This window comes from Myotis davidii, unplaced genomic scaffold (assembly GCF_000327345.1).
Source record: "Myotis davidii unplaced genomic scaffold, ASM32734v1 scaffold337, whole genome shotgun sequence".
Lineage (NCBI taxonomy): Eukaryota > Metazoa > Chordata > Mammalia > Chiroptera > Vespertilionidae > Myotis > Myotis davidii.
Window position 1 is genome coordinate 1,817,184 of NW_006288250.1, and position 13,201 is coordinate 1,830,384.

Genomic DNA, 13,201 nt, shown 5'->3' on the forward strand with positions numbered 1-13,201 from the left:
CGAAAAAAAACTAGCTCCTCAGGGGTACCCTCTGCCGGTTCCTCCTCCTCTCATCTTCCACGCTCTTCATTCATGACTCTCAAACAGGGAAAGGTGAGACCCGGAGTCTAGAATGTACTATAAACAAGTATCTGATTTCTGGTTTGACACTAAGCCACTCTGAAAGTCCTGAACTCAATACTGATAACATCCCCTGTGGATCTACCAGGCTCTGCACACAGGGGTGATATCTCTGGGCTGTGTAGACGGCGCTCAGGGCCACAGCCCTCCTGAAGTGCCTGTGAGCAGTCAGGCCTATGAGGCTGGCCTCAGCGTGGAGACCCTGCATACAGCTGATCCTCCACTGCCAGGTGGAGGATGTAGAAGTGGGTAGGTGCTTGCATACGTGCAGAAATAGGAAAGTACCCAGTTACCTGGAGCCTGGACCTTAGTTCCAGACCTCATCCTGCGCCAGGTCTCACCTCCGACACCTAAAATCCTCCCAGAACCCAGCCTGTCCACCCCGCTCGGGAGCAGCTGGCCTCTGGGACTTGTCAGAGTAGCCAGCTCAGTAGGACTCAGGTGAACGCTGCTTTCAATGCAATATGTTCTTCTGTGGATGCCGCTGCCTCCGAGGACCTACTGACTCAATAAAAACTGACTAAAGAGCTAGGCAGAAGCCTTCCTCATTTATGAATAGGGGAGAGTTTCTTTGTATTGATTGGTGAAACTCCATAGCTATAGGAACTCCCAGGCTACGCCAGGTAGCCGTTCCCCGAGGGGAGCAAATGCTAAGCAAATGCTGTGGTAGCTCTTGTGTTTTCTCCGGTTTGGGTTGTAACCGTTAGATCTCAGTTGGTGAATATGATAGATGTTGTAACAGATAAGTGCACCTATAGATCCTTTTCATTTTTTGTTTTTTAAGGAAATATGCTTTGCTAGCCCAGCTCCAGTTTACCAGGGTTCCATGCTAACCTCAGACAGGTTGGCTGTGGGATCTCCACATGCGTCTCTCTACCTCTGTTTTCTCGGCAGGTTTCAGGAGAAGGGGAATCTGGAAGTCTTACTTTTTACCATCCAGTCCCGGATGAGAGCCAACAATCAGAAAGTGTACACACCCCACGACGGGAAGCTAGTGTCTGACATCAACCGGGTACAGTAGTGATTCCCATTACACGATACTAGTGAGTGACTGAGTTCTCAGGGAGGGTCCAGGGAGGGGTCACTGGGGCTAAACCAAGCCACTTTCCATGGTGTTAATAACTACATATGCTGGCCCTTTTGGGTGCTGTGAACCTAATTCTAAGAGGTCAGCTCCACCCATGGTCCATCCATCAATTCAGCCCCTGAGCAGATGCTCAGAAGCCATTTTTGGAGTCAGTTACTATAATCTCATCTCTGTTGAACATTGGATTTCTTTAAGTATGGAATATTAACTACTTATAACAGAAGGGAAACACCTTCTAATATTTCCAAGGTTTAGATGCTTAATACCCCCTGGAAATTCTAATAGAACGGAGGTAGCCATTTACAGCGCAGCCACAGAGACAAGTAACATTATACTGGGTCAAGTCCAAGGCAGGTTTAGGGGAAGGGGGATCTGAGAGCTCATACCCAGGGCTCCCTGATCTTCGGTGGGCCCAGACATTCCTGAATTCAGTACAGAGAACATCCCCTGGGAGCCTATATTCCTGAAACCACTCAGTATTGGGCAAAAGAGATGGAACCCCCAAATCCAGGTGTTCCTCTTGTGCCCCAAGAATCCTGTTCTGTCCCCTCTGCAGGCCTGGGAGAGCCTGGAGGAAGCCGAGTACCGGCGGGAGCTGGCCCTGAGAAACGAGCTCATCCGGCAGGAAAAGCTGGAGCAGCTGGCCCGGCGCTTTGACCGCAAGGCCGCCATGAGAGAGACGTGGCTCAATGAAAACCAGCGCCTGGTGGCCCAGGTAATGGAGGACGCACTTCCAGAGCCCCCGCAGTCAGCGGGGCTGGAGCCCAAGCTGGCACCTCCATAATCATGGGTAAACCTCTCCGTGGCCATGGGTAAACCTCTCCGAGGCCTGGCAGCCCTGCTCCCCAGGACTGGGTGCATCAAGATTCACCTCGGAGGAAGGAGTCTGCAGGACTTAAAGTCTCATTTTTAGGGAGAGAGCCTCACAACTCCAAAAATGGCCCCTGAACCTGTCATCAACTAAAGCCAGGGCTCGAGTGGACGTTAGGCTGTGGTCCTCTGGGGGTGGGATAAAAACAGCGCATCTTGTGTGTGGCAGACGTCCCTTTCGGCTCTGGCTTCTAGGGCCGGGTCCTATTTCACTGGCTAAAAAAAGGACCCCAGGCTGACTGTCCGTGACAGCTCTGTCCCTGCTCACTCGGAGCTTGGGAACAAATTAAATTCCACCCAGAAAGGGGAAAGCAGGTGTCCCGAGAGAACTGGAGAGTGTGCGGACCCTGGACCCAGCTGTTCACAGCTGCATGGTTCTGAGTCGGAGCCCCTTCCTGCCAGAATAGGGCAGGTGGTGAGTGCGGGGGCCGAGAAGGGCTGTTCGTAATGTACGCTATGCACAGCACACCCAAGGTATGGCACAGGGAGTGAAATCTCGAGTTTCTTGTAAAGGTTCTTGTGAGACAGTTAGTCACTGGGACTTGGCTCTGAAAAGGCGGCTGGGAAAGATGGCGGAACCCAGCCTTGGGAACGCTCCTTCCCACCCAGTCCCTGTTCCGCAGGGACCAGCGGTTTTCTCTGCGTTTGAGGAGGAGCCCGACTGAGCGGCCTGTGTTTCTCTCTGTGGGCAGGATAACTTCGGGTACGACCTGGCAGCCGTGGAGGCCGCCAAGAAGAAGCACGAGGCCATCGAGACGGACACGGCTGCCTACGAGGAGCGGGTGCGGGCCCTGGAGGACCTGGCCCAGGAGCTGGAGAAGGAGAACTACCATGACCAGAAGCGCATCACCGCCCGCAAGGACAACATCCTGCGCCTGTGGAGCTACCTGCAGGAGCTGCTGGCGTCCCGGCGCCAGAGACTCGAGACGACCCTGGCGCTGCAGAAGCTCTTCCAGGACATGCTGCACAGCATCGACTGGATGGACGAGATCAAGGTGGGCCCGGGCTGCCCATCCCCCACCTCCAGCACCCCCCTTGGGCCTCAGTGCCCGCCCTACAGTTAGCACATGCTTCCCTAGATGCCTCCCAACCAACCACATCCCAGAATCAGAATGGAGAAGTGGTTGCAACACAGTGTCTGGCTGCATCTGCTTGTCCACTGCTTGGCCCACTCTGCTCCGGAAAGTCAGCAGCCCAGGTCCACTCTGTCCCCATGATTGAGAAATTTGGGGTTCATAATAGCACAGGCACCAACCTGCAGGGTCTAGAGAGACAAGGGTTGATGAGGAGCCTGGAGCATCCAGACCTGCCCGCATAGGGGCAACCAGGAAGTCTGAATCTCCCCTCCCTCCACCACAGTGCTCTCAACCCACATACACCTCAGAGTGACCATAGAACTTTCTAAAATACACATGCCTCACCCTCGCTGGTTTCACTCAGTGGATAGAGCATTGGCCTGGGGACTGAGGGTCCCGGGTTCGATTCCAGTCAAGGGCACATGCCCGGGTTGTGAGCTCGACCCCCAGTAGGGAGCATGCAGGAGGCAGCTGATCCATGATTCTCTCTCATCATTGATGTTTCTATCTCTCTCCCTCTCCCTTCCTCTCTGAAAATGATAAAAATACATTTTATAAAAATACACCTGCCCAGGCCTCAAACCTGGGCGAATTCAGGAGATCTAGTGAGGGGTTCAGGGAAGGCTGTCCAGGAATGACTCCGATGGGCACCCCCAGTAGGAACCCCTGCCCTGGAGCCCCTTCCATGCCAAGCAGCAGCTGTTTTCCAACTGCACAGACTCCCCCGGCCCATGGACCCCCGCCCTTCTGGAAGGGTCTCTGCTCCTGGCGTGTAGATCTCTGCACTCTCCTCATTCCCTCCACCCGTCCTCTCTGCCAGGCTCACCTCTTATCCGCTGAGTTCGGGAAGCACTTGTTGGAAGTCGAGGACTTGCTACAGAAGCACAAGCTGATGGAGGCTGACATCGCCATCCAAGGAGACAAAGTGAAGGCCATCAACACGGCCACCCTGCAGTTCACCGAGGGGAAAGGTGAGAATCTGGACATCTCCCTCGAAGCCAGCGCCCCACCCTCTGGCTCAGCTCTCTGGCACCCCAGCTTGGATAAATCTCCTTAGCTTTAGAATTCCGCCTCCTTCGTTAGCTAACGGGGCAAGAAAGAAGTCTGAGGGATAGCAAAACTCTCCAGACCAGGCAACCGCTTTGGTAATCCGTGATTAGAAGGCGTTTATCAGCACCAATGAGACATCATCTGTCCTTCATCCTCTCTGCTGGTTCAAGTTACAGCAGAGACCATTTAGGTTTATAGCTTCGGGTCTTAAATAGGACCTTGAAGAATCATCTTGAAATTTGTATCTAAGCTTTTTTTTTTTTTAATTTTTATAAGAGTGTATTTAAGCCCAAACTGACCTGATGGGGAGCAAAATCTCAAATGCTTTTCTCTGTGCCTAAGCTTTTTTAAAAATAATTTCACGTAGTACATTTCTACTGAGAGTTGACCCAACTTTTAACCTCCCTTATCCCTGAAAGTTTACTGGGAACTAATTATTAAGAACATGCCCTGCCCTCTGAGCAACCGAGACCCCCTGCATCCAACCCCAAAGCTCAGTGAAACGGCAGGTTCCAGATCGTGGGGGTCTAGCCTGGCAGCTGATCTGGAGCTCGCCCATGAATGCAGCCCTCACCCTTCTCCTCCGTCCTCCTCCCATGCCTCCCAGGGTACCAGCCTTGTGACCCCCAGGTGATCCAGGACCGCGTCAGCCACCTGGAGCAGTGCTTCGAGGAGCTGAGCAACATGGCGGCCGGGCGGAAGGCCCAGCTGGAGCAGTCCAAGCGGCTCTGGAAGTTCTTCTGGGAGATGGACGAGGCCGAGAGCTGGATCAAGGAGAAGGAGCAGATCTACTCCTCCCTGGACTACGGCAAGGACCTGACCAGTGTGCTCATCCTACAGCGCAAGCACAAGGCCTTCGAGGACGAGCTCCGCGGGCTGGACGCCCACCTGGACCAGATCTTCCAGGAGGCGGAGGGCATGGTCGCGCGCAAGCAGTTCGGGCACCCGCAGATCGAGGCCCGCATCAAGGAGGTGTCCGCCCAGTGGGCCCAGCTGAAGGAGCTGGCCGCCTTCCGCAAGAAGAACCTGCAGGATGCCGAGAACTTCTTCCAGTTCCAGGGCGACGCGGACGACCTGAAGGCCTGGCTGCAGGATGCGCACAAGCTGCTCACGGGGGAAGACGTGGGGCAGGATGAAGGGGCCACGCGGGCCCTGGGGAAGAAACACAAGGACTTCCTGGAGGAGCTGGAGGAGAGCCGGGCCGTGATGGAGCATCTGGAGCGGCAGGCCCAGAGCTTCCCCCAAGAGTTTCGGGATTCCCCGGACGTGACCAATCGGCTGCAGGCCCTCCGGGACCTCTACCAGCAAGTGGTGGCTCAGGCAGACCTGCGCCGGCAGAAGCTGCAGGAGGCCCTGGACCTGTACACGGTGTTTGGGGAGACGGATGCCTGTGAGCTGTGGATGGGCGAGAAGGAGAAGTGGCTGGCCCAGATGGAGATCCCAGACACACTGGAGGACCTGGAGGTCGTGCAGCACAGGTCAGGGCCGGGCCTCTCTTCCTGCCTTTCCGCCTCCTCACCCCAGGGCATGCTCTCCCCCTCCGCCGGGAGGGGCTGGAGGCGGGGGCGGGGGACAGCCTCTAATCAGCCAACGTCTGTCTGTGAGGCCAGGGTTCCAATCGGTCTCTGTGGCTTTGGGTACTTCACCCCTGCGGCCTTCCTCAAAATAAACAAAGGGGTTCATTCTAGTCCAGTTATTCACGTACTGTTTAGCTATAGCAGCCTGTGTTCAAATGAATGATGTACTGAACCCCTGACATGCAACGCAGAGGAAAGTAGAGCTGACTGGTTAAGGGGGGTGAGAGGCTGGGGCCCACCAGCTCTGGCTCTCTGTGGCTGTCCCTAGGCCACAGAACCCAGAGAAGCCACAGAGACCAGCTGGCAAACCACTGGTCTGCACGGCCACTGCCATTCCCGGTGTTCCGATTCCGTGGCATGCCAGCATAGAGGCCTGCCCGTGTGCATCCGTGCATCCTAGTACAGAATCCCGGGAATGGAGGAGGGGGAGGTGCCTCCCTGGAACACGCTGAGGCTGGAGAGACCTGGGCTCTTGCCCCAGGAGGGTCAGCTTTCATACTACACGGCTCCCCTCCCCCCAGCAGCTGTCCCTTCTCCTACTCAGGGCCAGGGCATCTGGCTGGTGAGTACCTTTCGGGTCAAGGTGTCAAGGCAGTGGAATTGGGGTCCAAGAGCAGTGACTGGGGCAGTTGAGGGAGGTGGTCTCTGGGGGGATTAACCTCCCATCACTTCTTTTTTGCCCTATGCCTCTCTGCTGAGCTGGTGGCCGGTGTAGCTAGGTTGGTCCAAGAAATGCTAACCCACGAAACTGGACCCATGAACCCCCAAATAGGGTGTGTCAGCATATCTTTCTCCTTTCTCCCCTGCCTCACCCCTTACCTGGTCAAATGTATTTAGGACAGTGATGGTGAACCTTTTGAGCTCGGCGTGTCAGCATTTTGAAAAACCCTAACTTAACTCTGATGCTGTGTCACATATAGAAATTTTTTGATATTTGCAGCCATAGTAAAACAAAGACTTATATTTTTGATATTTATTTTATATATTTAAATGCCATTTAACAAAGAAAAATCAACCAAAAAAATGAGTTCACGTGTCAGAGGCGAGTTCGTATGTCAGGTTTGCCATCACTGATTTAGGAGGTGGAAGGAGAAAGCAAGAGCTACACGTGTGGAGACTGGGTGGCCACCGGCAATGCAGTGCCTGCTGCTGCCTCACCAGTCCTCGCTGTCTCTGTCCATATCAGGTTTGACATCCTGGACCAGGAGATGAAGACGTTGATGACTCAGATTGATGGCGTGAACCTCGCTGCCAACAGCCTGGTAGAGAGTGGTCACCCACGCAGTGGGGAAGTGAAGCAGTACCAGGACCACCTGAACACCAGGTGAGGTGTGGGTGGAGCTGGGGGCATCACCCTGCACCTGACACACCCCTGGGGGTGTGGCCCAAAGGGCAGGTCGCCTGCTCTGCATTGCCAGGCTTGCGCCCTGGGTTAGCAGCAGGGAGGGGCTGTTTGGTGATCGGCCAGGGAGGGGGAGAGATTGTTCACATGGCTGCACATACTGTGCCTGAGGGTCGGGGTGGTGATCCTGTGTGAGGGCGGACGTTCTGAGTGGCCGTGGCTAGAATCAGGCCACGTGTACTCATGCCACATCCCCTGGACATTTCGTAGGCAGGGAAAATGCTTTCTGAGAGCTTACGTACTGCCCATAAAGGAAAGCTGCTGCCTGTACCGAAGTGCGCCTTCATTTTGCAGCTGGCTTGAACGAAGAGAATTAGCAGGAAGCCTTGAGCACACTTCACGCTCAGAACAAAACACGGGCCCTGAGGAGCCCTTGGAGAGGGGGTGCTTTCTGTGCAGGCGCAATGGCCCAGGAGTCCAAGAGGATCTCCAAGGCAGAGCACAGGCCCGTGTCCCGCTGGTCACCCCGGGCCCTGCACACACAGTGCCGTGTGGTCCCTGCCTTCCCATGGCCCCTGTCCCTTTCCCCGCACTTGTTTCTGAGCTTTGTTCTGCCCGAGGCAATTGGGGAGGTGCAGTTAGGGAAGAAAAGGATCAGCACAGTGGGGATACCTCGGGGCCCAAAGGGAGGCAGGGGAGACAGGGGAGGGGGGTTCTTAGGAGCCACTACAACAAGCCGATTGCCTCAGCTTCCGAAGAGGCAGACTGTAGCTCAGGAGATGTCTCTGTAATCTGAGGTTTATGCAGAGGAAGAGGATGACTCTTTGCTCTTCTTTTTTGTTGTTGTTATTGTTGTTGTTGTTAATCTTCACCTGGGGATATTTTTCCATTGATTTTTAGAGAAAGTGGAAGGGAAGGGGAGAGACAGAGAGAGAGAAACATCCACGTGAGAGAGACACATCGATTGGTTGCCTCCCATATGCACCCCCAACCTGGGCCAGAGATTGAGCTGGAACCTGTGATCAAAAGTGAAGTGGCTGGCCCGGCCGGCGTGGCTCAGTGGTTGAGCATCAACCTGTGAACCAGGAGGTCAAGGTTAGATTGCCATTCAGGGCACGTGCCTGGATTGCGGGCTCAATCCCCAGTAGCCAGTATGCAGGAAGCAGCTGATCAATGATTCTCTCTCATCATTGATGTTTCTATCTCTCTCTCTCCCTCTTCCTTCCTCTCTGAAATCGGGAAAAATATATTTTTTAAAAAAGGCTTATTAGGGGCTGCAGACCCACCCCAGGCCCCAGGCCATCTGCCAGATCTTTGCACATTTCCCACTTTCACTCCAGCACTGCACCTGAAGACTAAGATCATGTTATCCATTTTCATTATAATCCCAGTTTATCCCCTCCATCCTCCTCCTCCTTCTTCACCTCTTTGCTTTTAGAGCCAACGTGGCCTTCAGGCCCTGGGCACTTTGAACAGGGTCAGGCCTCTTCATGGTTCCTCTAGGGCAGTGGTCGGCAAACTCAGTCAACAGAGCCAAATATCAACAGTACAATGACTGAAATTTCTTTTGAGAGCCAAATTTTTTAAACTTAAACTATATAGGTAGGTACATTGTTATTAACTTAATTAGGGTACTCCTAAGGCTTAGGAAGAGCCACACTCAAGGGGCCAAAAAGCCGCATGTGGCTCGCGAGCTGCAGTTTGTCGACCACGGCTCTAGGGCAGCTGGGACCCTACGCCCCGCAGCACTCTTCAGGTTGATAATGTGGGCTTCCTAGTCATTTTCAGTATTTCAGTGGATCTGGGAAATCGTGTGTTAGCCTGAAATCCAGCTGCACACAGAGCCCAGCTAAGTGCCATGTTCCTCCGCTTATGGCTGGAATCACGTCACTGCTTTGCCTCCTGCCGATGGACAGACCTGATTGGCGTTGTGTTGTCGCGGGTAAAATTGGATAAATGCACCTTATGCACTGCAGTTTGGTGGGTTGATGACTTTCTCAGTGTGCAAGGTCTCTGGGGAGAGACTCTGGTGGGAAATCTGGGAAGGGATGTCCCGTGGGAAGAGTCACCAAAGAGGGTGTCGCTGTGTCCCCCTCGGCAGGTGGCAGGCCTTCCAGACCATGGTGTCCGACCGGCGGGAGGCAGTGGGCTCGGCCCTCCGGGTCCACAACTACTGCGTGGACTGTGAGGAGACCAGCAAGTGGATCCTGGACAAGACGAAGGTAGTGGAGTCCACCAAGGACCTGGGCCGGGACCTGACGGGCGTCATCGCCATCCAGCGGAAGCTGTCGGGGCTGGAGCGCGACGTGGCAGCCATCCAGACCCGTGTGGGTGCCCTGGAGCGCGAGTCGCGGTGGCTGATGGAGTCACACCCTGAACTGAAGGAGGACATTGGCCGACGGCAGGCATATGTGGAAGAGCTGTGGCAGGGCTTGCAGCAAGCCCTGCAGGGCCAGGAGGCCTCACTGGGTGAAGCCAGCCAGCTGCAGGCCTTCCTGCAGGAGCTGGACGACTTTCAGGGCTGGCTGTCCATGGCCCAGAAGGCCGTGGCCTCGGAGGACACACCCGAGTCCCTCCCCGAGGCCGAGCAGCTCCTGCAGCAGCATGCAGCCATCAAAGACGAGATCGATGGGCACCAGGACAGCTACGAACACGTCAAGGCGTCTGGGGAGAAAGTGCTCCGTGGCCAGACGGACCCGGAGTACCTGCTCCTGGGCCAGCGGCTGGAGGGCCTGGGGACCGGCTGGGACGCCCTGCGCCGGATGTGGGAGAGCCGCGGCCACTTCCTCGCCCAGTGCCTCGGCTTCCAGGAGTTCCAGAAAGATGCCAAGCAGGCTGAAGCCATCCTCAGCAACCAGGTAGGGAGAGGTATTCAGGGCAGGGGTGGGGGAGGGGGGCAGGAGCGGGGGTTGGTCTCTCAGGGCAACAGTACTGGTGAGTCTCCAAATGTGCTAGAGGTGCTCAGCGACCAAATTATGCTTTTCTGGGACTCTCTTTAGCCACTAAGTAGGGAGACAATCCTCTTTGTTTCTTATGTGAAGAAACAAAGCCCTTGTCCCAAACTGTGCCTGTTCTTGGGTCAGTGGCTAGGGAAGTGCATTTCCCCCTGGGCTGTTACCCTTCCATATGGCTTTAGGCACAGTGGGTACCCCAGGGTGAGGATAGGGGCGGGGAGCAAGGCCTGGGGAACCGCTCCCTTGCACAGCTCCGGCGGGCATCATTCACGCTTTATATAACCCGCATGGCGGCACATGGCGCCCCGGCCTGGCAGGTTCCCTCACCGCCTCCTCAGGTTGTCTTCATGCCGCGTCTGGAAATTTGCTTCAACAGGAATACACGCTGGCTCACTTGGAAACCCCAGACTCCCTAGAAGCTGCAGAGGCTGGGATCCGGAAGTTCGAGGATTTCCTGGTGTCTATGGAGAATAACCAGGATAAGGTCTTGAGTCCTGTGGACTCTGGAAACAAGCTGGTGGCCGAGGGGAACCTCTACGCAGACAAGATCAAGGAGAAGGTGCAGTCGATTGAGGACAGGTACTCTCTGCCCCCAGGGTGATGGGCTGAATCAGGGCGGGGGGCGTGCGGTGTTGCATGGGGACCCCAGACTCAGCCCTGTTGTGACTGCGGCTTCTGGCTTCCCATCCAGGCACAGGAAGAACAACGAGAAGGCTCAGGAGGCCTCCGTTCTTCTGAAAGACAACCTGGAGCTCCAGAACTTCCTCCAGAACTGCCAGGAGGTGAGGCCCAGTGAGGCCGGCTGCTTTGCAGGAGAGCCCTTTCTGGGAGCAAAGAGCCCAGAGGTCCACAGGGATCCTCTCTCACTCAGACTCGGGTTCCTCGGGGGAACTCGGTACTTGACAGTGTAGGTCATCCTCGGGAATCTTTGGTTCCACAATACTTTCATTTCTCAAAGTATCTGCAAAGATGTGTGTGTTTTTTAATCCTCACCCAAGGATATGTTTTTTTAAATAGATTTTCAGAGAGAGAGGGAGGGTGAGAGAAACATCGATGTAAGAACATCGTTCGGTTGCCTCCTGCACACACCCCAACCCACAACCTAGGTATGTGCCTGACCAGGAATCGAAACCTTTTGGTGTATGGGATGATGCTTCAATCAACTGAGCCATCCGGCCAGGGCTGTAAAGATGGTGTGTGTGTGTGTGTGTGTTTATGTGTTTTTATTTATTTTTAGAGAAGGAGGAAGGGAGAGAGAGAGAGAGAGAGAGAGAGAGAAACATCAATGATGAATAGAATCATTGATCAGTTGCCTCCTGCATGCCCCCTACTGGGGATAGAGCTCACAACCTGGCCATGAGCCCTGACCAGAATCGAACTCATGACCTCTTGGTTCATGGGTCCACACTCAACCACTGAACCACACCAGCCGGGCTTCCCTCATTGTTAATCTGCACTTGGCTTCTTCCTCTGATAACATGTCCTCTATGTTAATGATTCTCACTATGTTAATGATTCTCACTGTACTGCTAAAGGGTGGATTTATCCATCCAGTAAATACTCCTACAACAGGCCAGGCCCTGTCCTAGGTCCTGGAAATATGGAGAGAAGCATAAATATCCCTGTTGTCACCCTGCACACACTGGTGTAGAAGACCCTCCCGAGTCCATATTTTATCCCCAAGACAATGTGGGTCAAGTTGTCTGTGCTGGGAGTTAGGGATTCAGAGATGGAGAGTGGTGCTCTGCTATGTCCGCACTTCACTGTGCGGCCTTCTTCTGCAGCCAGAGGCGGGCAGCAGGTCCTGCTCTGAGCCCCTGGCCAAAGAGGTACACTCGGGGATGATTGGACCCTCTTTTTCTGCCCACAGCTCACTCTCTGGATCAATGACAAGCTGCTGACATCTCAGGATGTCTCCTATGATGAAGCACGAAACCTTCACAACAAATGGCTGAAGCACCAGGCGTTCATGGCAGAGCTGGCCTCCCACGAGGGGTGGCTGGAGAGCATCGATGCGGTAAGTAACGCGAGTGCTCGGGCGTGCTTACGGAATGGGCTTTACCCAGGCGTAGGCACCCTCCTGAAGCTTGCTGGACACCAGAGGACCTGGGAGTGAAAAAAGAACTTCTCTGAAGAGTACTTAACCTTCAGATACATCCAGTCTTGTTAAAGCTGGTCAGGATGGGTGCCTCCTCTGGGTGACCTGCGTCTGGGGTCAGTCCAGGACACTGAAGACACCTGCATCAGAGCTGCAGCATCCAGCGCCAAAATAGCGGTTATCTCTGCTTGCCTCCCGTGCTCCTCACCAGGGCCCAGCACAGGGGACTGTGTGACATGAGCAGGGCAGTCCTCTGACCCTCACCGTTTGGACGGGCAGAACCATGGGGAGTGGTCATTCGCACCCCTTGTAGATGGGGACGCAAGGGGCCCTCTGTAATGAGTTTCCCAGGGGCCCAAGGGGGAAATGTGGCTGGAGTTAGATCTTGGAAGCAGGCACCTTTGCTCTTTCCTGCGGTGGCGACCAGGGGGATGCAGGCCTAGGGGCCACCCCAGGCCGTGTCCGCAGTAGTTAAGGTGCAGGCTCCCAGCCAGGCTGTCTGACTCAATCTCCTTGCACCTCCGTTTCTTCCTCTGTAAAATGAGGGTAATAACAGCTCCTTGCCTGAGGGAGTTGTGAGCATTAAAGCACTTAGAATAGTCCTTGGCGATTGTTAAACACTTAATAAATATTGACTGTTATGAGTGGTCTGTATTCCTAGGCCCAAGTCTTATCATACTGTGCCCACCCAGAAAAGATACATTTATGCAGGTGAAAACCTAGTGAGACAAAGTCAATAACTAAAAGATCCCACCGAAGGTTAGTTAGTGCACAGCCTCAGGGGAGACGATCTCAAGAGGGTGGAACTCACAGGCTGCTTGTACCTGGATGGATCCTGAATCTTTTTTTTTCTTTAATTAAAACAAAAAAATTTTAGTACATACCAGCTGACCCTTGTCTGCAGCTCTCCCTACTGCAGTCGCCTGAGTCATTTGCCCAAAATACGGCTCCCCTGTCCCGCCTTCGACTGCAAATAACGCAGGGGGTGCAGTGTTTCATTTGGGCCTCACCAAGTTCTAGCCAGATC

At 54.4% G+C, this 13,201-nt stretch overlaps 1 protein-coding gene across 1 annotated transcript in view; it reads left to right on the forward strand.

The window, feature by feature from the left end:
• SPTB (spectrin beta, erythrocytic) overlaps positions 1 to 13,201 on the forward strand; it is a 112,676-nt gene that overhangs the window by 72,877 nt on the left and 26,598 nt on the right. The window contains exons 10-19 of the mRNA XM_006760091.2: positions 1,015 to 1,132; positions 1,764 to 1,922; positions 2,770 to 3,072; positions 3,974 to 4,124; positions 4,811 to 5,681; positions 6,967 to 7,104; positions 9,224 to 9,980; positions 10,453 to 10,655; positions 10,768 to 10,858; positions 11,947 to 12,093. Of these exons, the coding sequence (XP_006760154.1) occupies positions 1,015 to 1,132; positions 1,764 to 1,922; positions 2,770 to 3,072; positions 3,974 to 4,124; positions 4,811 to 5,681; positions 6,967 to 7,104; positions 9,224 to 9,980; positions 10,453 to 10,655; positions 10,768 to 10,858; positions 11,947 to 12,093 (2,938 nt within the window). The remainder of the gene's footprint in view (positions 1 to 1,014; positions 1,133 to 1,763; positions 1,923 to 2,769; positions 3,073 to 3,973; positions 4,125 to 4,810; positions 5,682 to 6,966; positions 7,105 to 9,223; positions 9,981 to 10,452; positions 10,656 to 10,767; positions 10,859 to 11,946; positions 12,094 to 13,201) is intronic.